General features: G+C 37.1%; 2 protein-coding genes and 2 pseudogenes across 3 annotated transcripts; all 4 read left to right on the top strand.

Annotated features, from left to right (window-relative positions):
- The first annotated feature begins 3,672 nt into the window (after positions 1–3,672).
- Positions 3,673–5,565, top strand: LOC113334986 (magnesium transporter MRS2-I-like). 2 transcript variants are annotated; one of them, XR_003353090.1, is made up of 2 exons: positions 3,673–4,978; positions 5,132–5,565. XR_003353090.1 is itself a non-coding variant. In XM_026581208.1 (1 exon), exon 1 carries the CDS (start codon positions 3,891–3,893, stop codon positions 4,908–4,910), a length of 1,020 nt encoding a protein of 339 aa, XP_026436993.1. In that variant the 5' UTR covers positions 3,673–3,890; the 3' UTR covers positions 4,911–5,118. The 2 variants fall into 2 exon arrangements, 1 of the variants encoding a protein (XP_026436993.1); XM_026581208.1 differs by lacking the exon at positions 5,132–5,565 and having other exon boundaries at positions 3,673–5,118.
- A 2,415-nt stretch (positions 5,566–7,980) lies between these two features.
- On the top strand, positions 7,981–9,599 carry LOC113334997 (magnesium transporter MRS2-I-like). The gene has a single exon (XM_026581223.1). The coding sequence runs from the start codon at positions 8,236–8,238 to the stop codon at positions 9,403–9,405; it is 1,170 nt and encodes a 389-aa protein (XP_026437008.1). The 5' UTR covers positions 7,981–8,235; the 3' UTR covers positions 9,406–9,599.
- Positions 9,600–9,700: 101 nt separating this feature from the next.
- LOC113357385 lies at positions 9,701–11,303 on the top strand (annotated as a pseudogene).
- A 1,029-nt stretch (positions 11,304–12,332) lies between these two features.
- Positions 12,333–17,025, top strand: LOC113357394 (annotated as a pseudogene).
- The last annotated feature ends 8,970 nt before the right edge of the window (positions 17,026–25,995 follow it).

A 25,995-nucleotide genomic window follows, 5' to 3' on the forward strand; every position in this document is an offset into this window, starting at 1 on the left:
GTATGAAGTGTTTCAAAATTGGAAATATTCAGTTGTAACAGAAACTGGTCTGAAGTTGAAGTGCTTAAGGTCAGACAACGGTGGTGAGTATGACAAGACAGAATTCTTACAGTTATGTGGTACGAATGGAATTCCTTTGGAGAGGGCAGTTCCAAGGACGCCATAGGAGAATGGAGTGGCAGAACGTATGAGTTGGACGTTGAATGCACATGCTAGGTGCATGGGGTTGCAGTCTGGTTTGCTCGAGACCTTCTGGGCACATGCAACGGAGACGTCTTCTTATATAATTAATAGGACACCTAGTAGTCCATTAGATATGAAGACACCATAGGAGGTTTGGACCGGCAAAAAGGTAAATCTTTCATATTTGAAAGTTTTTGGTTGTGTTGGTTATGTTCATCTTAGTCCCGGTGAGAGGTCTAAGATAGGTTCTCAAGCAAAGAAGTGTATATTTCTTGGTTACGGAAATGACGCTTTTGGGTATAAACTTTGGGACTACGAGGGTCACAAAGTTATTAGAAGTAGAGACGTCACTTTTAATGATAATGAGTTGTACAAGGATAGGAATAAAACACAAGTTGAATATGTCAGATCAAGCAACGTCGATAATAAGTTGTATATCGATATTGATTATGTTTCTAGAAAAAGTCTGGTACAAGAAGGGAACGATATTGCTGATGGAAGAGAAGTACAAGGTGAAGATACTTCTACTGTAGTGGGAGTTACTCCTATAGTTCCACAAGAAGTACGAAGATCATCAAAAACTTCAAAACCAAACCCAAGGTATGCTCTGAATTATATATTACTTATGGATAGAGGTGAACTTGAAGATATTAAAGAAGCACTAGCGGTTGATGATTCAGGCAAGTGGCAACTTGCTATGGAAGATGATATGAATTCACTTGAGGAGAATGACACTTGGGTGTTAGTAAAATTACCAAGAGGTAAGACTGCGTTGCATAATAAGTGAATTTTTCAGATGAAGTCTGAAGCCAATGGAGATATTCGCTACAAGGAGTGGTTGGTTGTGAAAGGTTTCCAGCAAAAACCTGGTGTTGATTACAACGAGATGTTTTCTCCAGTTGTGAAGATGACTATTATTAGAGTAGTGTTAAATCTAGTGGCTTCTGAAGATCTCTACCTTGAACAGTTGGATGTAAAGTCAGCTTTTCTTCATGGTGACCTAGATGAACAAATTTACATGAAGCAGCCAGAAGGATTCATAGTAAAAGGCAAGGAAGAGATGGTGTGCAAACTAAAGAAGAGTTTGTATGGTTTAAAACAAGCCCCGAGACAGTGGTACAAGAAGTTTGATAACTTCATGCATAGAGGTGGTTACTCACGGTGTAATGCAGATCATTGTTGTTACTTTAAAAAGTGCGGTTCTGACTACATCATATTATTACTATATGTGGATGATATGTTGGTTGCCGGAACATCTCTACAAGAAGTTGAGAATTTGAAGAAACAATTAGCAAGTGAGTTTTCTATGAAAGATCTTGGTGAAGCAAAGCAGATTCTTGGTATGAGGATCATAAGAGACAGAGCTAAGGGTGTACTTATGCTTAGTAAGACTGAATATATTGAACGAGTGTTGAAAAGGTTCAATATGGAGAATGCTAAACCAGTTAGTTATCCACTTGGAAGTCAATTTCGTCTTTCAAGTATGCATTGTGCTAAGACAAATGAAGAAAAGGAGTACATGGCTAACGTACCATATTCTTCGGCTATTGAGAGTCTAATGTATGCTATGGTGTGCACGAGACCGGATATTGCACATGCAGTGGGAGTAGTGAGGTGATATGCAAGCAACCCAGGAAAACAAAATTGGGAAGCTGTGAAGTGGATTCCCAGGTATTTGAGAGGTAACACAAACGTACCATTGTGTTTTGGAAAAGGTGGTTCTATCTTGAGGGGTTATGTGGATTCGTACTTCGCAGGTGATGTAGATAAAAGGCGAAGTACGACCGGTTATGTTTATACTATGGGGTCAGCTGCAGTGAGTTGGAACTCACGTTTACATAAGTTGGTGACATTGTCTACTATGGAAGCGGAGTACGTAGCAGTAACAGAAGGGAGCAAGGAGGTGATTTGGTTACGAGGTTTGTTAGATGAGTTGGGAAAGGAACGACGAGATAGTGTTCTGTATAGTGACAGTCAAAGTGCTATTCATCTAGCCAAGAACTCAGCTTATCATGTTAGGATGAAGCATATAGATATTCGTTATCATTTTATTCGAGATTTCTTAGAAGAAGGAGAGTCGAAGCTCGAGAAGATTCTTGGTTCGAAGAATCCGGCGGATATGTTTACCAAGGGAGTTACATCAGACAAGCTAAAGCTCTGCAAGGCTTTAGTTGGTCTCTCAAAATGAGGATCTAGGAGGGGAGCCGCACTGATAAAGAAGATGTTTTAGCACCGTCAAATCCAAAGTTGAAGAAAAGAAGAATTGAAGACAATCCATGAGTCTTCAAAGTGGGAGATTGTTAGTTTATTGAAGACTAATTATTTCCTAAGTTAGTCGTGACTGTTTTGGGAAAGGGGTTTCTTAAAACGGCTAGAATTCTTGGTGTCCAAGTTTGTAACTTATATAAATAAATAATTAGGCCTTGTAGAATTGTATTGTGTAGAAAAAGATTAAGAGATCAGTGAGAGATTTCTTGTATAGCTTTTAGGGCTAAAGCTAGGGTTTTGTTATGAAAGCATATTGGTGAGGAACAGGAGACAAGGTTATCGTCTCGGATAATTGTTGCGGTGTAACCAAGGGTTTGTTGGGATTCACACGACATTGTAATCTTTTTTCTTCATAGTGGATTGAGTTGGTGCGGCTCAAAGTGGACGTAGACAATATATATAAGTTGTATGTATTGGTCGAACCACTATAAATCTTGCATCTTGTGAGTTGATTTATCTTTCTCGTATTATTATACTTGTTGTGCTTAGTTTACTTATTATTCATCATAATATCTCAGGATCCGTTATTCCGCGGTTGTCAGTGATTTCATACAAAAATCGTGACAAATATCTTATGTCAATGTATGCTACAATGCGGGTTCTTCTACGACGGACTTTGTGACTCTATGCATCAACCACCAGCTTTAATTGATATTCAGATTTATTGTAGACCACAAAACGAGGTTGGTAGGCTGTAGCATCGTCATGTCCCAAAGGTCATAAGATTTGCAAAGGCAGTAGTGAGATTTTCAATATAATTAACAACCACCAATTAAATGATACCTAGCTAGAAGTTAGCTATAAAATGAATAGTAGAGTTATATCTTTGCTTTTAATTTCAAGAGAAATTTTGTGGAAACTGAGCGAAGTAGTAATGGAGAAGAAAACAATAGCAAAAAAGAAGAAAATGATACTGGTAATTTAAGAGAGAATGACAAAGAAATTCTTATTTCTCATAACTAAAACATCTCAACACATTTGTAGTAATCAGGAGTATTTTATTTCGTTTATCAGGAAACGACAATACTTTTTTGTTTCTTTTTCCTTTCAAAAAGGCAAGATTAAATTAAATAAGAAAGAGTATCAAGAACTCCAAAAATATACCAGAGTTTACAACAGATTATTTTCTTAGCAAATTCATCAAAGCTGGTGCATTTCATTTTATCTATATAAAAGCTTCATAGATCATAACCTTGTTCAATATATTTAGACAACAGCAAAACCATGGTTTCTTTTTCTTCCCTACGTTGTATTTCTACTTCCTCCTCAAAAACACTGTCTGCATCTCTAAAGAAGACACAGATTTCTTAAGATATATTGGGGAATGGTAGACGTCCTTTTTCTTAGGGCATATCATCTGGGAATGGTTAGCTCCCTCCCGAATCTCATTAAGAAGTTTTTCAATTCTTCATCCCCTGATCTGGGAATATTAGGAAGACATGCGTCGAGAAGGGAATATAGTAGTAGTTCCAATGGGTGTACTAACGACTGCAGCAGCATCAAAAAGTTGGGTTTCATTAGATTCTACCGGTAAAGCTACAGTCTTAGATGTTGATATTTTGCATAGACTTCAGATTCATGCAAGAGATTTCCGGATTCTTGATCCTTTATTATCTTATCCTTGTGCCATTTTAGGGAGAGAAAAAGCCATTCTTGTTAATCTAGAGCATTTCAAAGCTATAATAACTGCAGAAGAGGTATTACTTCGGTATCCAATGGATGATAATGTAATTCCCATTGTTGAAGAACTTAAAACGCGGCTTCTTCCAGGAGACAAAGAAGATGAATCTCCCTTTGAGTTCCTGGCTTTAGAAGTGGCACTCGAAGCTGTTTGTAATTTTCTCGATGCCCGGGCAACAGATTTGGAGGCTGCTTCTTATCCAGCATTAGATGAGCTGACATCCAAGATTAGTAGTCGTAGCTTGGATGGTGTTTGTAAACTGAAGATTGAAATAACGAGATTGGCTGCATGCGTGCAAAAGGTTAGAGATGTGCTTAAACAACTTTTAAACGATGGCGACAATATGGCCGAAATGTACTTATCACGGAAACTACCTTCATCATCTTCCATCAGTGGAAGTGCAGGAACATTTCCGGGAGATAATCCGAACGATGTTAAAGAGCTTAAAATGCTGCTTGAGGCATACTTCGTAGAAGCTGACCGTACCTTGAACAGATTGACCACCTTAGGTAAATATATTGATGTCACCGAGGAGTACAAGCTCAAAAATCACAGAAATCAGTCGAGTCAGTTGGAGCACCTCCTAAATTCTGGTACTCTTTGCCAGTCAATGTATTCCGCCGTGGTTGGGATATTTGACATAAATATACCATTTACATGGAATCATGCCCCATATGACTTTGTGTTTAAATGGGTGGTTATTGTCCCGGGAGTGGTATGTGCAGCTGTTTTTGGACTGATTGTAGAGTATGCCCGCCGCAAGGGTCTTGTTGGGTAATAGTTAAGAAAACCTTTCTTTCAGTACTACCACCATATTATGATCAGGAATTAGGGCTTTTATTTTTGGTAAGATGCCTGACTTTGATTTTGGATTTCAATTCATTATTTAGGTTTCCATGGTTTTTTTTGACATTTTCTTGTGAGGTATTATCTCAACTGTATGTGTGCGTTTGTTATGGATTATTTAGATTGATAGTTATTCTACATTGAAGTGTATAGATGCGAGCGCCCGGTTGTTGTTCTAGCTCTATGTCTTCTTGGAAACTTCTCTCCATTGCATCTACTTGTTCACTAGGCAACCACATTTTCCTCCTCGTCTCCGCTTGGTTGTTGATATATGCACTACTAGACCATAGCTTCGTCATCTCCGCTCCTACATATCCTATTCCGATTGCAAAAACAGACTAGCTTGTTAACAGATAGTTTCACACGCAAGCACGATGGAAAAAATAGAGTTCTTGGCCGCGAAAAATACACATGGAAAACAAACGGTTTAAACTTGGAAATGTGTCGCCGAAGGATTCATAGTGGCAGTAATACTCAAAAAGAAACGGAACATAATTTTGTCGGTGTTGTTGCTCTCTTCTTGATGTTGTACTAGTTGGGGAAGGAATGTGAGAAGTACTACTACTGCAATTACTCCTATTAGCCATTACCAGCAATTACTTCAATTAGCCATTACCAAAACCGATATCATAGAAATATCTATTCGATTGGATTGTGTAATTGCCTTAATAAACACTAGATTAGATACTAAATATAACCAAAAGTCTATCAGTCCACTACTATATATATTCCTTCGGTGATGGTAATAAGTGACCTAGCTCAAATTTACATGACTCTTAAGGCAAGAAGGAGAAAAAAATATTCATATAATTATATCCTTATAAATAATAATTAGTAAAATTAAAAATGGTTATCTCTCAAATTAATCCACTAATATGTCTCAACTTATGGATCTTAAAGACACGGTTTATAAAGGGGATACCGCTATTACTTGGTGGTGATACCAATCCATACAGGACAAATAAATATTAACAGATCCTGACCGTCGAATCACTAAATTGGTATCACCCCTCCTAATAGTGGTATCCCCTTTACAAATCATGTTTGTCATCGACCACCTAGTTATCCTTATTTTGTTGACGTATTATGTATATTATTCATTTTCATTTGTAAAATCACAGCATCTCCGATTTATATAAGAAGTTTTGTTTCTTATATACCAAATTCTATGTCGCATATTCATCTCTAAAACGGAGTTACTTTTCCAATTTGTACAATGTGTAAGGCAAGCATGTGAGAGAGCAACTTTTTAAGTTTATTTCCAAAACCACCCTCATTAAAACATTTAGTTACAATAATTATCATTAGTTTGGGAAAGGATAGTTTTGGATATTCATCGTATTATAAGTGAGAGTACTTCTTTTGCAGATACAAAATTTTTCCCGAAACCTGCACAGTCGACCGAATTTAAATTTTACCTTGCCGATTAATGTGCGTACTTTTATGGACCCAATTTTCGCCACTCGGATTGCAAGACACAATCCTCACTTTAAAAATGACATAAATTCAATATGTAACCCTTGGCTTGGCTGCAAATCCTAAATGTAGCAGAAATTGAGTGGCCATAGTGCTTGTTCTAAACTGGTCGTCAAGAAAGGGAGGAGCTATAGTATCTATTAGGTCTAAGTGCTAAATGAATGTTGGTAGTTCAAATGGAAGAGCCATGATTTCTTCAGAGCTAGGAGACCTTTCTTGGCTTCGTCCTAGGTTGTTCCTTAAGGTCAAAGTCATTTTTTTTTTTAGATCTTATGATCGGTAAAGAAGATTTATTGATCAAAAGTCATTTCCCTTAAGGTCAAAGTCATTTCGTCCTACTAGTTTCATTTACAACCAATTTCAACTTATTTATTTATTTTTACTCGCACTGCTCGTTTGATGTCATCACAACACAATGGTATAGGGATGTTTCAAATCAAGCTGATCATGGACAAGTCGCATTCCTTTCCACACAACCACATGGACCCCGATCTTTGTTATGCTTCTCCAAGATTCCCAACCCCAGTATACCCATATATAATTAACTATCTTAGAGTTAATAATAAAAACCATGATCTAGCAGATAACTATGTAAATCGAACTAGCCATCAGAAGTTTCCTTGATAGAACACATGCTTATTGGTCTAGGAGGTATGTAAATGGTGCAATAACAGATTAACAGATAGGTTTTGTACGTGCAGATAGCTGCGTATTTAGTTGATGAGGCTTATATGCAAAGCTCTACCCGAATCCGATGACCGTCCACGTAGTCATAAAAACCAAGCTAATTAATTCCACTGTGCATATAGTGATGCTGCTTTCGATCAAATTTTAGTTGGTTTCTAGCTAGTTTTGAAATTCTAGTTCACATATGCTGGTTTTCCTTTTTTTTATCCGACTTCCATGTTAAAATATTGGGTAGTTTAATCGGTGATCGAACTTTTGCTTTACCTTCTATGTATGCAAATCCAGGTTCTTCTCTTAACGACAGATTTCGTGACGCTCTGCATCAACCACCAGCTTTAACTGATCTTTAAGATTTATTGTACAACACACAACACACAAAGAGGGGTGGTAGGCTGTAGCATCAAGCCCCAAAGGTCATAATAAGATTTGCCAAGGAAGTAGTAAAATTTTCAACATAATTTAACAACCACCAACTAAATGATACCTAGTTAAATAGTAGAATTATACCTTTGCTTTCTAGAGAACTTTCGTGGAAACTGAGCAACTAGTAATGGAGAAGAAAACAATTGTAAAAGGAAGAAAATGACGATTCTGATAATTTAAGAGAGAATGACAAAAATTCTTATTTCTGATAATTAAAACATCCCAGTACATTTGGGGTTATCAGGAGTGGATTTTATTTCGTTTATCAAGAAATGACAATACTTATTTTGTTTCTTGTTTTGACGGAATCAATATCCATTTAATTGTTAGTTTGGACTTTGGAGATTAAATGACGAATTTTATTGGAGAAGGTAATGCTTGTGCAGATAGTCTAGCTAAATTTGGAGCTACTGCTACCGAAGCTTGGTGGTGGAATTTTCCACCACCGATGATATATGTTCGTAGTGAAGGTTGACAAAGACGAATTCTTTAAGCTGGTGTAAAATTCTTTTTATCTATATAAAGATTCATAGATCATAAACTTTTTCAACATTCAAACAACAGCAAACCCATGGCTTCTCTTTCTTCCCTTCACTCCATTTCTACTGCCTCCTCAAAGACTCTATCTGCATCTCAAACGAAGACACAGATTTCTTAAGGTATATTTGGGAATGGTAGACGTCCTTTTCGTTAAGGTATATTCGGGAATGGTTAGCTCCCTTCCTACTCTCTTGATTAATTATTCATTAAGAAGTTTTCCAATTCTTCATCCCATCTGGGCATATTTGGAAGAAATGCGTCGAGAAGGGCTTATAGTAGTTCCAATAGATGCACTAATCACTGCAACAGCATCAAGAGGTTGGATTTGTATAGATTGTACCGGTGAAGCTACTGTTTTAGATGTTGATAAATCCGAAAATCAGTTGCATCAAAAATTTCAGATTCATGCAAGAGATTTGCGGATTCTTGATCCTTTATTATCTTATCCTTGTGCCATTCTAGGGAGAGAAAAAGCTATTCTTGTTAATTTAGAGCATATTAAAGCAGTAATCACTGCCGAAGAGGTATTTCTGCGGGATCTAACGAATGATGATGATGATAATGTTATTCCCGTGGTTGATGAACTTAAATCGCATTTGCCTCCTGCGGAAAAACAAGGTGAGTCAACTACCTTTGAGTTCCGGGCCTTAGAAGTGGCTCTGAAAGCTATTTGTAAATTTCTTGATGCCCGTACAACAGAACTGGAGTCTGCTTCCTATCCAGCACTAGATGAACTGAAATCCAAGATTAGTAGTCGCACCTTGGATGGTGTTTGTAAACTGAAGATTGAAATGACGAGATTGACAGGATCCGTGCAAAAGGTTAGAGATGTGCTTAAACAACTTTTGGACGATGGCGACAAAATGGCTGAACTGTACTTATCGAGGAAAATGGCTTCATCACCATCAATCAGTGAAAGAGCAGCAGAAACATTTTGTGGAGATGCGAACGATGTTAAAGAGCTTAAAATGTTGCTTGAGGCATACTTCATGGAAGCTGAACGCACCTTGAACAGATTGACCACATTACGTGAAGATATTGATGTCACCGTGGAGTACAAGTTTAAAAATCATAGAAATCAGTCGATTCAGTTGGAGCACATCCTAAATTCTGGTACTTTTTGCCAAACGATACTTACCCAGGTGACTGGGATATTTGGCATGAATATCCCATTTACATGGAATCATGCCCCGTACGGTTTCATGTTTAAATGGGTGGTCATTGTCCCGGTAGTGTTATCTGTATCTGTTTTCGGACTGATCATTGACTATGCTCGCCGCAAGGGTCTTGTTGGGTTATAGTTGAAAAACCTTTCTTCTACTACGATCCGATAAAACCTTTCTTATAGTTCTACTACTACCACCATCTGATAATCATGAACTAGGTTTTTTTTATAAGATGTTTGATTTTGTTTTTGGGTTGCAATTCACATTATTTAAAAGTTTCATGACATTTCCTTCTGTGTTAGACTCTTGTTTGCTACTTTTTTTTTTAGTGCCTGTAATTTATTCTGTTTTGTTTTTGTTATATTGGTTCATATTCAAACATGGATCTTAAATATTTTTAAACACGTAAATTGTTTTAGACTTGACATCAATGGGTTCATCTACGACTAATCAGAATCCATCTTCAAAAACGTCTAATCAGAATCCAACTCCAAAAGGTCGGGTGAGTCGATCAGGGTCAGAAAATTAGGTAACCATTCCGAATGCTTAGCTGCAGCAGCGTTCAATGTTACCAAACAAAACTGCCAGTGTGGACCATCATCATGGGCCTCCGGCCTTAGTATCCCAGGTGCTGACTTATCTCGAGACCAACAAATCATAAATAGGTATCAGAAAACCTAAATAGGTTTTGCAATCAAAAGAAAAAAAATTCACCTGTGAAAATCAAACGACTAGAGTTAAAGCGGCAGCAGTCAAGTTTCATCTGATTCTCCCTGATCTCTCATCCCGATTCATTGATGAAAGAACTTTTGAATTCTTCATCTCCTCTGCTACACTTCTCTTTTCAACTGATTCTAGGGTTTGGGTTGTTCTCATTGATGGTATGTTTTGATCCTCCTTAGAACCTTGTATTTTTTGTTTTCACTTTGATATCGTTTTTTTTTCTGATTAATAAAATAAAAATAAGAACCTTAATCTTCTCTTTTTGGGAAAATACAAAAGAACTATAATTGGGACGAGCATATAGTAATAGTTCCTACGGATACACCAAAGAAAAATACAGCATCATCAGGAAGTTGGATATTGTACCGTTAAAGGCTTAAAGCTACTGTTTTAGATGTTGATATTACGCATAGAGTTCATATTCATGCAAGAGATTTGCCGATTCAGGATCCTTTATTATCTTATCCATCTGCCATCTTAGGAAGAGAAAGAGCCATTCTTGTTAATTTAGAGCATATCAAAGCTATAATCACTGCAGAAGAGGTGTTACTTCGAGATCTAACAGATGATGATAAAGTGATTCTCATTGTTGAGGAACTTACAAGGAGGCTGCTTCCCGGAGGCAAAGAAGATGAATTTCCTTTTGAGTTCCGGGCCTTAGAAGTAGCATTGGAAGCTATTTGTAATTTCCTCGATGCCCGTACAACAGAATTGAAGATTGCTGCTTATCCAGCATCAGATGAGCTGTAATCCGAGATTAGCAGTCGCAGTTTGGATCGTGTTCGTAAATTAATCAAGAGTGAAATGAGGGGATTGACTGCACGCGTGAAAAAGGTTAGATATGAGCTTGAAAAACTTTTAAAAGATGACGGCACACTGGAGGATCTTTAGTTATCGAGGAAAACGGCATTATCATCACCCATCAGACAAGCAGCAGGCCAAGTGCTGCAGCATTTTGTAGAGATGAGAATGATGTTAAGGAGCTTAAAATGTTGCTCGAGCCATACTTCATTCAAGCTGACGGCACCTTGAACAAATTGTCCACACTACGTGAAAATATTGATGTCACCAATGAGAATCGCAAAAATCAGTTGAAACAGTTGAAGCTCATCTTAGAATGTGGTACTTTTTGCGTCGGGATGTATTCTGTGGTGCCTGGGATATTTGGCATGAATATCCCGTTTAAATGGAATCATGACCCAAATGGCTTCATGTTTAAATGGGTGATCATTGTCCCAATAGTGGTATGTGCAGCCCTTTTCGCACTGATCATCTCATATGCTCGCCGGAAGGGTCTTGGGTCTTGTTAAGTCATATAGTTGAAAAAACCTTTCAGTACTACCATCTTATGCACTCAACCTCAAGAGATTTGTTGGAAGTTAAACCAAGATATGGATTTGGTTCGAGGATCAACATATGATGTTGATCCAGTCCGAATGGATCAACTGCTGCAGTTGACACACTGTGCGATGTTTGGAAGTTTGAGTTAACTAGAAGAGCAAGTTGTGTCGATTGCTTGTTTTAGAGTTTTACTATATTTAGAGTTTCTATATGTTTCTAGAAGTGTGATTTATTTAGAGTTTGATTTTATTAGGAAATTACATTGAGTGATTGTCAAGTTTGTGAGACTATAAGTAGGCTGTTAAGCCATGAGAGAATGTACACACCGAATTTGATTATCAATGTAATCGTTTATTTGCTTCCGCGTGTGCTCTCCTCTCTCTTGCTCGATCCTACATTTGGTATCAGAGCAAGGTGAGAGGAAGGGAGAGGAGAAGGAGAAAAGCTAAAGATTTTCTTTCGGTAGTAGACAATTGTTCAAAGAGAAGTTGCGCAAAGAGAAAGTTGAAGAGAAGTTTCTGCTTTTGGTGATAAAGAAGAAGTTTGGTTGTTTTTGTGCGAAGTTCTGATGAGTTTTAAAAAGAAGAAGAAAGAATTGCTTTGAAGGCATGTCGACCTATGTTGCTGCGTTGGTATTTTTAAGGTTTCTAGATTATTTTAAAAAAAAGTATTGTTTAAATGTCCTGGTTTGGTTAGCAGTTTTGGCCGAACCAAGACTATTGTAGGCTAACTAAGGTCCAAAGAGTTATGTCTCAAGAATTAGAAGCTCGAGATCAACAATGGTTAGTTTCCTAGGGCTAAGTCAAGAAGAAAGCCGTGGAAGTTTGTTGCTGTAATTGGGTGATTGTTCAAAGCTAGTATACCCAAAGAAGTGAGCCGAAGCCATTAATTTAGATGGTGGTTGATTGATGATTATTGGTGCTAAGAGATGCTTCCGATTGAATTCCGAGTTGGGATGGAGTTGTTGGCTGCTGTTTTATCGGTAGAATTTGAGATTGATGGTGGATCGAGTATTGGCTTGCTGTAATGTTGCTGCCATTGATGTTGCAGAGAAGGTTCGTGATGATGACTGAGAAAGAGTTGGAGCTGGTGACGAAAAAACTCGATGGAAGAGAAGAGAAGTTGTTGATGGAGAAAATCTTGATCTGTGATGTTTGTAGTTGTTCAAGTTTAGGAAACAAAAGATGGTTTCGCTACTGCTTCCATTGACGGAGATATGAGGTAGATTATGTTGCCCTAAAAAAAAAAGTGTTATTGAAGGTTTGTTACAGTATATGATGTGTTACATAAGTGTGACAGAGGAGTTGTTACAGAACAGTTACAGAGGAATTGTTACAAAAGAGTTGTTGCAGAAGAAGTTGTTTCAGTGGAGTTGTACAGATTAACAGAAGCGTGACAAAAGAATGGTCACAGTTTGTGACATCATATGACAATAAAAACGTGTGATGTTTTCTGTCAGAGACGTTGCAGATAGCATATTTGATGTTTGTTGGTTTTTGGGTAAGTGGTTGATTCGAAGGGTTAAGTCATGGATTCGAAAAAGATGAAAGGATCAAAGTTGGTATTGTAGTCAGAGGATTGGTACAGTTTGATAGAGGATCAAAGATGGTATTGCAGTCAGGAGGGCTGGTACAGTTTGATGGATCAAAGTTGGTATTGCAGTCAGGACTAGTACCGTTTGATTAAGGGGGTCGAATTCAGAAGCTTAGAAAATGACAAGGAAGGATTGGATGGTTAAGTTTGAGCTTAAGGGAGGATGGTATCGTATTAAGCTTAAACATGGACATTGAAGAGTTTGTGGCAGAAACTTGGAAATCTCACAAAGTGTGGAAGACTTTGTGTTAGTTATTGCTTGTGGCAGAAGCATAAAAAAATATTGTGAGAGAATCTTGAAGAACAGAGAAATGTGAAAGTTTCGACTCTAACAAGCGTGACTGGAACAAAGAAGTAAGAGAAGTAATCACCAGGGGGTGATGTGTGAGAAGACAACAAAAGGAGGTTAATACCTATGAGTTGTTGAGTTTGAGACGCCACAAGGTTGTGAGCATAAAACAATATTGTAGGCGAGCAAAGTCGACAAGTTGAGTGAAGCAATCCCATTGGGGATTTGGCTAGAGTTGTGTGAAGCAATCCCAGTGGGGATTTAGCTAGAAAAGTGAAGAAATTCCAAGGTGAAATTTGAAGTGTTTAGTGGAAATCCTACGAGTGAAGTGGGTAAACAAGTGTTGAGTTTGAGCTACAATGCTCGGTGAAGAAAATTTAAGGTGAGCTATAATGCTCGGTGATGAGTTATTGGTTTTGTGTTTGGTTAGCAAGTTGAATAGAGCACAAAGAGGTGTTTCTAGCTTGTTAAAAATGGTGTTCCGCTGCGATGAAGAAGAAAGTGAAAGAAACTTGGGCTGGTTGCGATGGTATGAAGATTGTTGTTAAGCCAAATTAGAAGATTACTTCATTTTTAGTTAGTTTGTTGTTTTAGTTTCGTTTTTTAGTTTGTGCTTTGTTTTTTATTTGAGTTTGACTTTGATTGACGGAATTCCGGTGTGATCATGAAGTTGGGATGAGCTATAATCGAGTATCAAGGAGTAAGGTTTTGTTGGTGGTGTCTTTGAAGAAGTATGAGAAAAGACAAGAACGTGTTAACATTTATCTATGGAAGAAGAGGAATGAAAAATGAGAAAAGACAAGGACGTACTAACTTCGATCAATGGAAGAAGATGAGGAGTAGAAGAGGGTTACGGAATTCTCGTCGAATGATATCTTGGTTTAAGCGAGGATGTTGGAAGTTAAACCAAGATATGAATTTGGTTCGTGGATCAACATATGATGTTGATCTAGTCCGAATGGATCAACTGCTGCAGTTGACGCAGTCAAGTTGGATCAACATACGTTGTTGACACACTGTGCGATATTTGGAAGTTTGAGTTAACTAGAAGAGCAAGTTGTGTCGATTGCTTTTTTTAGAGTTTTACTATATTTAGAGTTTCTTTATGTTTCTAGAAGTGCACTTTATTTACTGTTTGATTTTATTAGGAAAGTACTTTTGAGTGATTGTCAAGTTCGTGATACTATAAGTAGGTTGTTAAGCCAGGAAAGAATGTACACACCGAATTTGATTATCAATGTAATCGTTTATTTGTTTCCGCGTGTGCTCTCCTCCCTCTTGCTCGATCCTACAAGATTGAAGCAACTGAGTCTTTCACCGGAACACTTCTAAAGTAGCTGTTCATGGGAGACACTTGACGACATAATTCAGTTCTAAACTGCAATCATCTTTTTTTTCCCTTTGGTTTACTGTTAGGTTCTTAGTTTGATTGGATTTATTTTTTAGGTTGATATCGGAATTACTTTAATTACCTTATTAATTCTTTTGATTCAATCGTGAATGCTAGATTCTGATTCTTTATTAAGCTACTTTTTTTTAGTGCTAATTAGTATGGTTCTGGAATGGATCCGTTATTGGAGAGTTTCCATCAGTGGAAAAAGACAGTATTACTGCCTTAACTCTTGGATTGGTGGTGCAAAAATTTTAAGGTGAAATTTGTGGTAACATCGGTGGTAAGTGTAATTAAATGATTGTCATATGTGTAACAATCTTTTATTTAACAAAACTAGTCGTAAAAATCCAAGGTGACCAAACTTGTGGTACAAAAACCCCACTCAAATGTTGGGATTCATTAAAACTCCATCTTAAACTAAATTATACAAAAATCCCAAAATTTTAAAAAATAGATACAAAAATCCCAAATTTCAAAATTGGTTTAATCAAATTTTGTGATGAAACCAAATATTGGTTTCGTCAAATTCTATGAGGTTTCATCAAAATTTTGTTTTTTGGGATTTTTGTGTTGCTTTTGTTTTGACGGATTTTTTGTGGTTGGATAGTGACTCCTTTGGAGTTATAACTCGTGGACCGTTTATTTAATCTACTATTTATTTTCTTGTGAATTTGCATTTACTCTAGCTGAAAAAAACTTCAAGAATTCCTCTGTTCATTCTTTTAATGGTAGAATTAGGATAATCTCACGGAAAATAATCAAAAGAACTAAACATAGCTCTGAGCGTTGTTTGGCGACCATATAAGTATTGATGAACTCGAGGTGTATAACAAAGATCTTCCCTTGGGCATCAAAAAGGAAAGGAAAATCACCTGAGATAGCCTCTAACCCCTTAATGGCGGGTTTGGTTGGAAGGAATGGAATCTGGAAATACAATTTCATTCTCATATTTGGTAAATAGATTTAAAGAAAGGCTAGAAACTGGATTCCCAAAAAGTAAGGGTATCGTAGACCCATGGATGGAGTCTGTGGATTTAGGATTCCTCTTTTTTGGAAATAGAATTCTTTTCACACCAACCGAACACCGCATAAAAATTACTGGCCGGACACTCATGGACCCAGTTGTTCACACTTAACTGTTATCAAGGCTAGGCATTATATTACTCGGGGCGCCCTTCATCTTTGCTGTTGGTCTTCGAGGGCTGTGTTAGGGTTTGTGACATGTTTTAGAAGCCAAGTAGGATACGGAGTTCAGGCTCGAATTACTAGACTTTTGGACGGAAAAGATTATTGATTAGGTATCTGAGAGTCTCTGAAGAATCAGGAGTTGGAGTTCTACAAGAACTTTGTTTAATCTACTATATATAGACACCTCAATCACTCTAAATTTCTTCATCCAAATATTCTTTCTCTGCCTCTCTCTACCTGATGGAAGAACTTTTCAACTCTTCATCCTCGCAGATACATTACTGCTTCCTTTTTCAACTGATTCTAGGGTTTGCGTTCTACTCGTTAATGGTATGTTTTGATCCTCCTTAGAGCTTTCTGTGTTTTTGTGTCTTTCTACTGATTTTCAAAGAAAAAAAATAATAACTCTCTCTGTGAAGAAAACAAAAATAAATAAAGATGAGTCGAGAAGGGCATGTAGTAATTCCAATTGATACGATAATGAAAAATATAGCAGCAGCAGCATCAAGAAGCTGGATTTCATTAGATTCTATCGGTGAAGCTGGATTTCAAGATTAGATGAACTGAGATCCAAGCCTACTAGTACTCGCAGCTTGGATTGTGTTCATAAACTGAAGAGTGAGATGACAAGATTGATTGCACGCGTGCAAAGGGTTAGACCGTTAGATACGAGCTTAAAAAACTTTTGGATGATGACGGCGACATGGCGGAACTTTACTTGTCGAGGAAAATGGCTTCATCATCATCACCCATTAGTAGTGTATCTGGAGCACTAAACAGGCTTCCTGCTTCAACTTTCAAGATATCTACAGAAAGTCGGGGAGTTGTAGAAGGAGATGAGAATGATGTTAAAGAGCTTGAAATGTTGCTTGAACCTTACTTCGTGTAAGTTGACCACACCTTGAACAAACTGACCACACTACGTGAAGATATAGATGACACCGAGGATTACATTAAGATTCAGATTGGCAATCGCGGCAATCATTTTCTTCAGATGGAGGACATTCGAAGTTCTGGTAATTTTAGCCTCTCGTTGTATAACTTGGTGACCGGGACGTTTGGCATGAATATCCCATTTAAATGCAATCAACCCCATTATGGCTTCATGTTTAAATGGGTGATCATTCTCCCGGTAGTGGTATGTGTATCCATTTTTGTACTGATCATCTCATATTCCCGCCGCCGCTACAAGGATGATGATAACGGGTCAAAGTTGAGAAAACGTTAACCATCTTAGGCATTCAACCTCTAGAGAATATAATTAGGTTGATCAGAGTCGAAACAGCAGAGTCTTTCACTTGAAGACTCCTACAGTAACAGTTTACGGGAGACGTTTGACGACATAATTCAGTTCCAAACTGCAATTACCTCATTTCTTTAGATTTACGCTAGTTTCGATTTGATTTATTTATTGAAATTAATCTTTGATTACCCTATTATTTGTTTTGATTCAATCGTGAATGTTAGATTCTGATTTTTTATTAATCTACTTCCTTTTAGTGCACGCTAAATAGATTGGATTTAAATGCAAATATTTGTGGACTTGCAAACAGTCCCTTTTATACGCTAAAGTTAGACATTGTGCTTAAATTTACCTGAATCATGCATGCATTTATTAATTGATAGTAATCACTGTATCATCTGCAGGTAGGGTTGCTAAGTGAGACCACAGTCAAATCATCTATTTTTTCTAGCCGACAGCACCTAAATCACCATACATTAGTATCACATAACTGCAATGAAAAGGATATTGCATAAACATAATTAAGATAAACACAAATACATGCTGATCAAGTATTTGAAATAGATACTCAAGTACATGCGCTCTCCAACTTAACATTTAAGTAATAACCAGTACATATCACACATAACTAACACTATCTGGCTAGTTTCTTTTTCCCCCACCAAGGATAATGAAGTAGTTAATCAATTAGTTGTTATTGTTGAAAGTAATCTCTGAATTAGAGATGACTAGGGGAAACATCCCAACAAGGGAGTGAGGTTGTTGAATAATAGTCCTCCTCGTCGAACAAATAAGTATTGCATCCTAAAATATTGCTGGTTCCTCCTTGTCGCATATCGTTCAAGGATTACAACAGACATCCTCGTGCTTGTGGTCTCAGCGACAAAGTAATTTTTATCTGCTTCTGTTGGTGAGACTTGCGTAATGTATATCCTATAGAACCATGCATATACTTGTGATCCTCAAGCTTGCTTTTTAGTTTCATAACCTTCATACAGTAAAGAGTTTAAGACAGTAGTGTTAAGCTAAGTAATACATATAATAGCTATATTTTCACACAAAACGGGTTTGTGTTTTCATTTGTTGTCATTTGAGGCATTTATTACCTCTTGTTGGAGATGCTGGTTTTCCCTAGAGACGATTTCAAAATCCTGCTTATAGATGTTAAATTTTCTTTCCTTCTAGTCTAGCACGTCGATTTTGAAACCATATTGCTACTTGGCGAGGTTGCAGCCCTAATTCCCTGGACAACTTCATTTTCCTTTCCGGTTCCAGCTTTACCTAATTTTTCCTTTCATTGAGAGTAGCGTCCAGTTGTTGTTCCTGCTCTATCTCCTCTCGGAAACTCTTCTCCAATGCATCTACTTGTTCACTAGACAACCGTGTCTTCCTCCTCCTCATATCCACTTGGTTATTGATGTTTGCTTCATGACCTCCCATGCCATTTTCAGCCCCGCATTCATTCGCACTACTAGACCATAACTTCATCATCTCTGCTCCCACCAATCCTATACAGATTGTAAAATATTAACTAGTTATAGAGTAAGGCCCGTAAGGGTGTGTACAAATAGTTTAATACGGAAGAACGTTAAAAAGGAATAAAACTTTTAAGCAGCCACAAAATATTCAAGTGTGACCGTGCGTTTATATACATGGAAAAGAACATAGCATTAGACAGAATATAAACCTGGAAATGGTTGACCAAAGGATTCATAGTGGAAGCTGTTATCATGAAGAAATGTAACATGATTCTGTTGTTGGTGCTCTCCTCCTGATGTTGTACTAGTTGGGGAAGGAATTTTAGGACTACTGCTGCAATTGCTCCAATTCTCCATCACCAAAATTGATACAAATGTCTATTAGATTGTGTTGCGTACTACACTGCCATACTAAACACTAGACTAGATACTAAATATAACCAATAGTTTATCTATCCATACAAATGCACTACTATATATATGCTACTACAAACATTCAGGTGAGTATTTTTTATAGCAAAACTAGTGATTTGCTGTAGTTTGGTAATTTCATGCTTCAACATTTATAGAAGTAAGCCTCATGCTACAAACATTTGAATCATAAGTCCAATTTCGGTGGTCTTATGATTCAAATGTCATCACAGCGGTGATATCTTGGAAGTTTAATTGGGGAGATGAAAGACTTAGTAAAATATGGAATAATATCCCGATTGTAATATGGTGGTGTATATGGAATGAGCGAAATGCAAGAGTTTTCGAAAAAAAAAAGAAAAATTTGGTAAGCCTCATTACAAATGTTAAACTCCAAGCGTTCTTTTGGACGGAGTCGAACAGAAGGATGTTAGGTCTAACGGCGAATACGGTGATAACGCTTTGGGACTCTTTATTCCGGCCGTCGTAATCTTGTTTTGGTTTTGTTTTGGGTTGCCGAATTCCCTTTCGACTCCCTTTTCTTGTTGCTTTTGTTTGTTTTCATGGGGTTGAGATACCCCTATTAAGTACCTCATTTTCAATGAATTTCTTCTTTGATCGATCAAAAAAATATATTTATAGAAGTAAACGATGTGTATTGAATGGGAGAGAGACAAAAAAAAAAAATCTAAAGTGAAAGAGACAAGAGAGATTTACAAGCATGCATCAAAGGACAAGAGAGTACAATCACAGATAAATTGAGATGGAACGAAGAGAGAACTAAGATTTATAGCTATCACTCTGTTGCATGCGAGGTCGCACTTTCAAGTTACTATTGATTAGATGGATGGAGTGATGACAGAGTCAGAGTAAGAATCAGTCATAACCGTATGGAAAATTGATGAAGAAAATATCTTTACTAAGAGCAATTCCTACGTGAATGAACAAACCCATTCGTTTATTAAGTCAGGTGGATGATCAAATTAGGTTTTCCACTATGGTAAAGTATTGGGCGTTAGATCAATAGGCGTGCGATCCAGGTAAAACGCTAGCGTCGGTAGATCCAACGCTGGCGTTGAAAGGAAAAACGTTGGCGTCAGAAGAAACAACACGGCATCATAAGATAAAACGCCAGCGTCGGAAGAAACAACACGGCATCATAAGATAAAACGCCAGCGTTTTTGCTACAAACGCTAACGGGTAGTTTTTTAAAATTCGAAATTCACTTTTTACCTCTATAAATTACAACCATCTTCAAACAATTCACTCACACCAAAATTCACTTGAATTTTCTCTTGTATAATGGCTGAAAAGGCGATCACACTTTTTTGCGATGCAAAACTTGAAGCTGGTTATTTCTAAGTTGTGTGGGAATTTTGAAAAGATTGAAAATTGTAAAAGGGTAGTGCAAGTTTTAGAAGTTTCTCCAAGAAAATGTTCCGCTAAAAGGCAAAGAAGAGCTCCAGTTTTGAAAGTTAACAACAAAAAATTCAAAAACAAATGTGAAACTGTCAAAGAGCACGTTGAATGGAAAATACGTCAAATGAAGATAAATAGGAGGCCAAAACTTGTACTTGATTTTTATTGAATTTTTTATTATTGTCTAAGTTTATATCTTGTAAAAGAATTGGCAGTAATATCAATGAATGAAAGTGTTTATATTTTAAAATAGATTTCCACTTCAGATTAAGTGAAATTTATTAAAATTTAAACTTGCAAATAACATCAAACTACATTTTAATAAACCACAACAAACATCAAACTACATCAAATCCGCTTTCTTCGGTAAACTTGGTCTAAGAGATGGTTTTCTGTAAAACAGTTAAATAACAAGTTCACATATTTTTATGATGCAGTTGAACCCATGAGGACAAAGGTAAGATACTCACCATTTCTTCGTTAGATAATCCAGAATTTCTACGATGAACCATCCACAATACTTCTGTATAATGTTTAACTTCCTTAGTGATGAATAAAATTCTTAGTTCTAGGCATAAAGAAAATGGCTAGGATTTTGATCTCTAAAGACTAGGCGAGCTCACTAGACCATCTTCCCTTATTACTTCTTCCTTCGGGGGACGGGAGTTAAGGCGAAAGAAATAGGGACGTTCAAGGACCGAAAGAATCGAAGTCCAAACTAGATAGAGGGTCGCTGCTCCTTAACTGGTCGAGAGGTGAAGCTTACTGATTCTTATGGCTTCCTTCCGCGATGCTACTAAATGTCCTAATACTCTTTCCCAGAAATTGTCGTTGTTCGTTGGTCTCATCATACGATGTAACCAACATCGAACAAGAGCAACATCTTCTTCCATCGTAAATACCGGAAGCGGCATTCGAGTGCAGTAACGATGTTCTTGAGATGGACCATCTTTTAGAATTCTGAAACACGCTTCGTAACGAAAAGGTTTACCATGAGCTTCCTCCCAATTACCAAGAGTTGTTTGGATCACTTCATCTTCAATAACACCGACGAACTCTTCTCGATCAATTTCCATTACCATAGTAAGAAATGGCTGGACTTCAATCCTAATAAAATGAAAACGAGAATGCAATCGACGAGCATCTCGGTTTCCTGGGTTTCCCGTCAGTGAGACGAACATTGAAAAAACGTTCTCCCAAAAAGAACTGTCATGAGAAATAACAACACCAGTGATTACCCTATGAAAGAAATATGATTTGCATAGAGTTATATCCTCTTCTTGAGTAAACTTGGGACCACTATTTCTAATAGACATTTCTGTCAAAGAGGGGGAGAGATTTAATAAAGAAGAAGAAGAAGAAGAAGAAGAAGAAGAAGAAGAAGTGATTTTGCAGATGGGAAGAATGAAATTTATAGGTCGAGAAAGAAAAGAGAGCCGTTAGGAATTTTTCCGTTGGCGTTTGAAATAAAAGCGCTGGCGACTTTACTAAAACCGCCCGTTTGAATTACCAACGCCTATTTTCTATTATAAATACATCACTAGGTTTTATTCTAAACCAAACCAACCGATTTCTTTCTCAACATCCACCATGTTTTCTAAAGGAAAAGCGAAGAAAATATTATGTGTCGAAGAAAAAGAGGTTTGTCCATTATGTTTCATGGATAACCACAGTCATATGCAATGTCCTTGGATGTATTCAAAGTATCCTCGGGAAGGTTGTTCATGCATCAGAATGGTGATTGTATCACAACCGGAAAATCTCAAGTATTTGCAATGTCAAGATCCCAATTTTCCAGAGGAACGACGTATGCTCCATGAAGATTAAAAAAGAAGAAGAAGAAAAGATTGCAACACTCTGCAAAAACTTCAAACTTAAAGCCAAATTGAAGAAGGAGCTATTACACTACAAGCATTGTGGATATGGAGATCACGAATACAAATATTGTCCACAGAGAATTAGTGCATGCTCAAAGCCCGGTTGCAAGACTTTTATGCATTTGCAGACTTCTTCTGAAGAAGACACATATGGAAGGAATTTCTGGGAATGTCCTAGGTATTTTTTGGTGGAGTGGGCTGATTAAAGTTGTATGACAAATCGATTCACTATGCTATTACGATTAATCTTCACATTTGCACGTCAATAATTTAAATTTTCCTAGATTAAAAATTGCACCATCATAAATAAAAACGTACTGCGTTGAACAACCACCACATCATACATGAAAATAAAAGAAATACATTAGATTAAAACAACTACTACATATATAGGCGTCAATTCTCAGCGGGTGGTGGAATTCCTAGAGTAGGGGATTGTATATATTGAGCACCATAAGAATGTTGGAACGAGCATGGAAGTCGAAAGGACGACCGCGGTGAGTTACTGGCCACGTCACTAGAGTTCTTGGTTCGACTTCATCTTCGGCTTCACCGTTGAGCTTCTTTTTGTGATTCTCCATATAAAGCCATGAATTCCAATACATTCATACTAATTACACTAAAACGATGTTGCAATCCATGAGAATCACGCCCATGGATGTTACCAGTTTCAGCGGTGAACACTCTGTAAACTTTCTCCCAGAAAGTCAACGTCGAATCGGCTACATTACGCATGACCGCATCTGGTGTGTGAAAAACAAAGGCTCTACAAAATACCTAAATCCTCTTGTTTAGTGAATCTAACAACATGAACTCCGGGAGGCACTTTTGTAGATGATTTGAGAGTGAAGAATGTGTAGAATGTGTGAAGGAGATGAAATGAGGAGTATTTATAGAATTCAGAAAATGTAGCCGTTGGATCACAAGTTTTTTCAGCCGTTCAGAGTGAGCCGCTGGCGCCATTGGGTCAGACGCTGGCGTTTCTATTAGGGACTCTGGTGCTTTAAGTCAAGCCGCGTGTTGGACGTACAAACGCAGACGTTTTTTCTTCGGACGCCAGCGTTGGTAGCAAGCCCGCCCGTCCTTACCACAGGCACGCGTTGGTTTGTCCGTCTCTATGTTCAAATCAACAAATATATTGATTTGAACATCCATTTTTCATGTTTATTTATTCCATAACGGGAGCAAAATGAACAAACTCCAAATTCGTTCATTCCATAAAAACTGCTCCATGGCCTGTACAATACCAAGTACAATGTGTATCGGAAGACAAATCATCATTTTAATATTTCAGAATAAAATACAATAGCAGGTACAATATGGATATGCTATTTATATTTGAGTCTATGACATAATCTATGTGCAGTAAGCAGTCCTTTTCATATGCTATCCAACGGTCCATTATGCAGTATGTTATACGACGTTTCACGTTTCTCCAATAATTTATCGCGAAGTCCCAAAACCAATATATATCATCATCACTAGTGTTTAACCGGTGCGTTGCACGGGATTAAGTTTACTATGCCAAATTTGTCAACCAAAAAAACTGACAGTGGAAATTGGCATCATGGTTCCTCTATTTATTTATTTATTATTTTTTTAAGCATCTCTATTTTTTTTTTCCTGTGTAACTCAGCATTTTTTTACCTCTGTGTATGTTTAAGTTCATAAAGGTAGCTTTCTCATTTATTGGCTAATTTTCTTTAAAAAAAGTGTGAACTTCATCATCACTACGCATCATTCTTCCCACCGAATAAGAAATTAAGACTGGAAAATTTTATAATGGATTTGAGAGAGCTAATAATCCGAAAATTCCAAGTTATAATGGCTTTATAGATTATAAAATATGAGAAATTGATAACTGCAACTTTACACCTTGATCACAATATCACGTGGGCTCTTATATCACGGAAATCAACTATTGCAGTCCGTTTGTTGGTTTATTGATGTTTCTTTTGTTTGATCGCTAAACCTCCGACTTCTGCTGCATTGGGTACCCCCTACAATCATAGTAATGTACTGAATTCTTAGTGGTGAAGATATTAGCAACCTGGGAAGACGAAGGAGTCAAGGAACCATGACGTGATTCAGCTAAAAAATGTGACCGCTAAACCTCCGACTTCTGCCGCAATTGATATCCCTTACAATTATACAAATTTACTGAGTTCTTAATTAGACGATATTAACAACCAGGGGAGATGGAGTCAAGGAACCATGACGTGATTCCTCTACAAAAGATAGAAAAGGATATAGAGTTAGTATTACACCTATAAAAGGCATATCAAAATAGTGCACATAAACATAATAAGGGAGTTCATTCTAGGCACCGTTATCTTAGTTCAGTAAAAGTTGCTTTCATTAGGCAGCTGCATTACAATTCAAGGAATTCAATTGTACTAACTTCAGCAAATTGACAGCATAGAGACAAATAGTAGTGTGTTCTCGTAACTTGAATTGGGTTAGTAATTGTACATCTTATCAGATGTGCTCCTGAAAGCAGTAAAGAGTGGATGAACAACCACTAACTCACTTCAGTTAGGAATAGTCTGTATTCCTCACAGTATGCATGGTCGGATTACATCTTCTTAAATGGAGTCCTCCATTAATAACCCACAACGGATGCACATGAAAACCAAGAACAAAAACACAAAATCTAAACTACCAAACTACAAAAAAAAAAAGCAGGATAAGAGGAATTTGGAGCAGGTTAGTGAAATTAAGACATATTTGAAGTTTTTTCGTAAAGGTTTGGTTCAAAGTTTGTCATTCATCTAGATATGCCACCAAATTTATAGTTTTATAAGATCGGGTGACTAATAATGGTACAACAAAGTTGAGCCTAATAAATAGATTGAGATTGAATTGCATACTATTTCCAGTTAATGATCATAAGAAGAAACATCGATTAAAAAAAAGCACAAAAAGAAGCCCATGTTAGGATTCTTCTTGGCTGGAACTTACTAATTTCCAACTGACTAACTCGAGTGTATTCTGGGTCTTGGGTAGAAACAACAGATAGAAAAAGGAAAGTGATGAATTTACCTTCAACAACTACACGATGGAAAGGTTGTCACTCAACAACAACGTGGAAGATAGCAAGCAGTACTGGCGTAAAACTCGTTTCTAGTAACAGAAGTTGAATTGGTATTTCTGTTTCTAATTACAGATGCTTCCAAGAGCGTTGAAATCAATTAGAAGTAGAAATACTAACACATTCAGCTATTAGTTGTATTTTTTCCTCTTTAGAGATCATTTTTGATGCTCCTAAAGTGTATGAATGAGAGTGGGGCCCATATTTCGTGGCCAACACCCTCAATTTTATCTGCATACGCCATGAGTGAATCCAACCTCTTGCTAGCTTGCAACCAAGAAAATAGTATACTCAGCAACCTCAATAATCCAAGAAAATATAAACCATTTCAAAAGCAGGTAGCATAATCCATATTTCAGTATACATAACTTGTGAGTATATACTATAACTTTGTTAGTACGACTCGGAACATATAATTGGCTAAAATACAGACATCACTAATACCTTGCGTGGATCTTAATTGGATAAAGAATTGGCTATCATCCAACAAAAGATTTGCCATGACACACAAAAAGGGAACTGATGAGCTTACGCCCAAACGACAGTAAAAGAAGTTATATCTTGTTCAAATCAATTGGTGTCATTAATTAATTTTAAGAACATGGGATATACTAAAAGAATCTTGGAGCAATTTCAAAGTACATACCTATGAACTTCACGAAAGAACCAAAATCAAAAT

The sequence above is a fragment of the Papaver somniferum genome, chromosome 1 (genome assembly GCF_003573695.1).
Source record: "Papaver somniferum cultivar HN1 chromosome 1, ASM357369v1, whole genome shotgun sequence".
Taxonomy (NCBI): Eukaryota; Viridiplantae; Streptophyta; class Magnoliopsida; order Ranunculales; family Papaveraceae; genus Papaver; species Papaver somniferum.

Excerpts from the sequence above, each read along its gene's own strand:
- LOC113334997 (XM_026581223.1), top strand. The coding sequence starts at position 8,236 with ATGGTAGACGTCCTTTTCGTTAAGGTATATTCGGGAATGGTTAGCTCC.
- LOC113334986 (XM_026581208.1), top strand. The coding sequence starts at position 3,891 with ATGCGTCGAGAAGGGAATATAGTAGTAGTTCCAATGGGTGTACTAACG.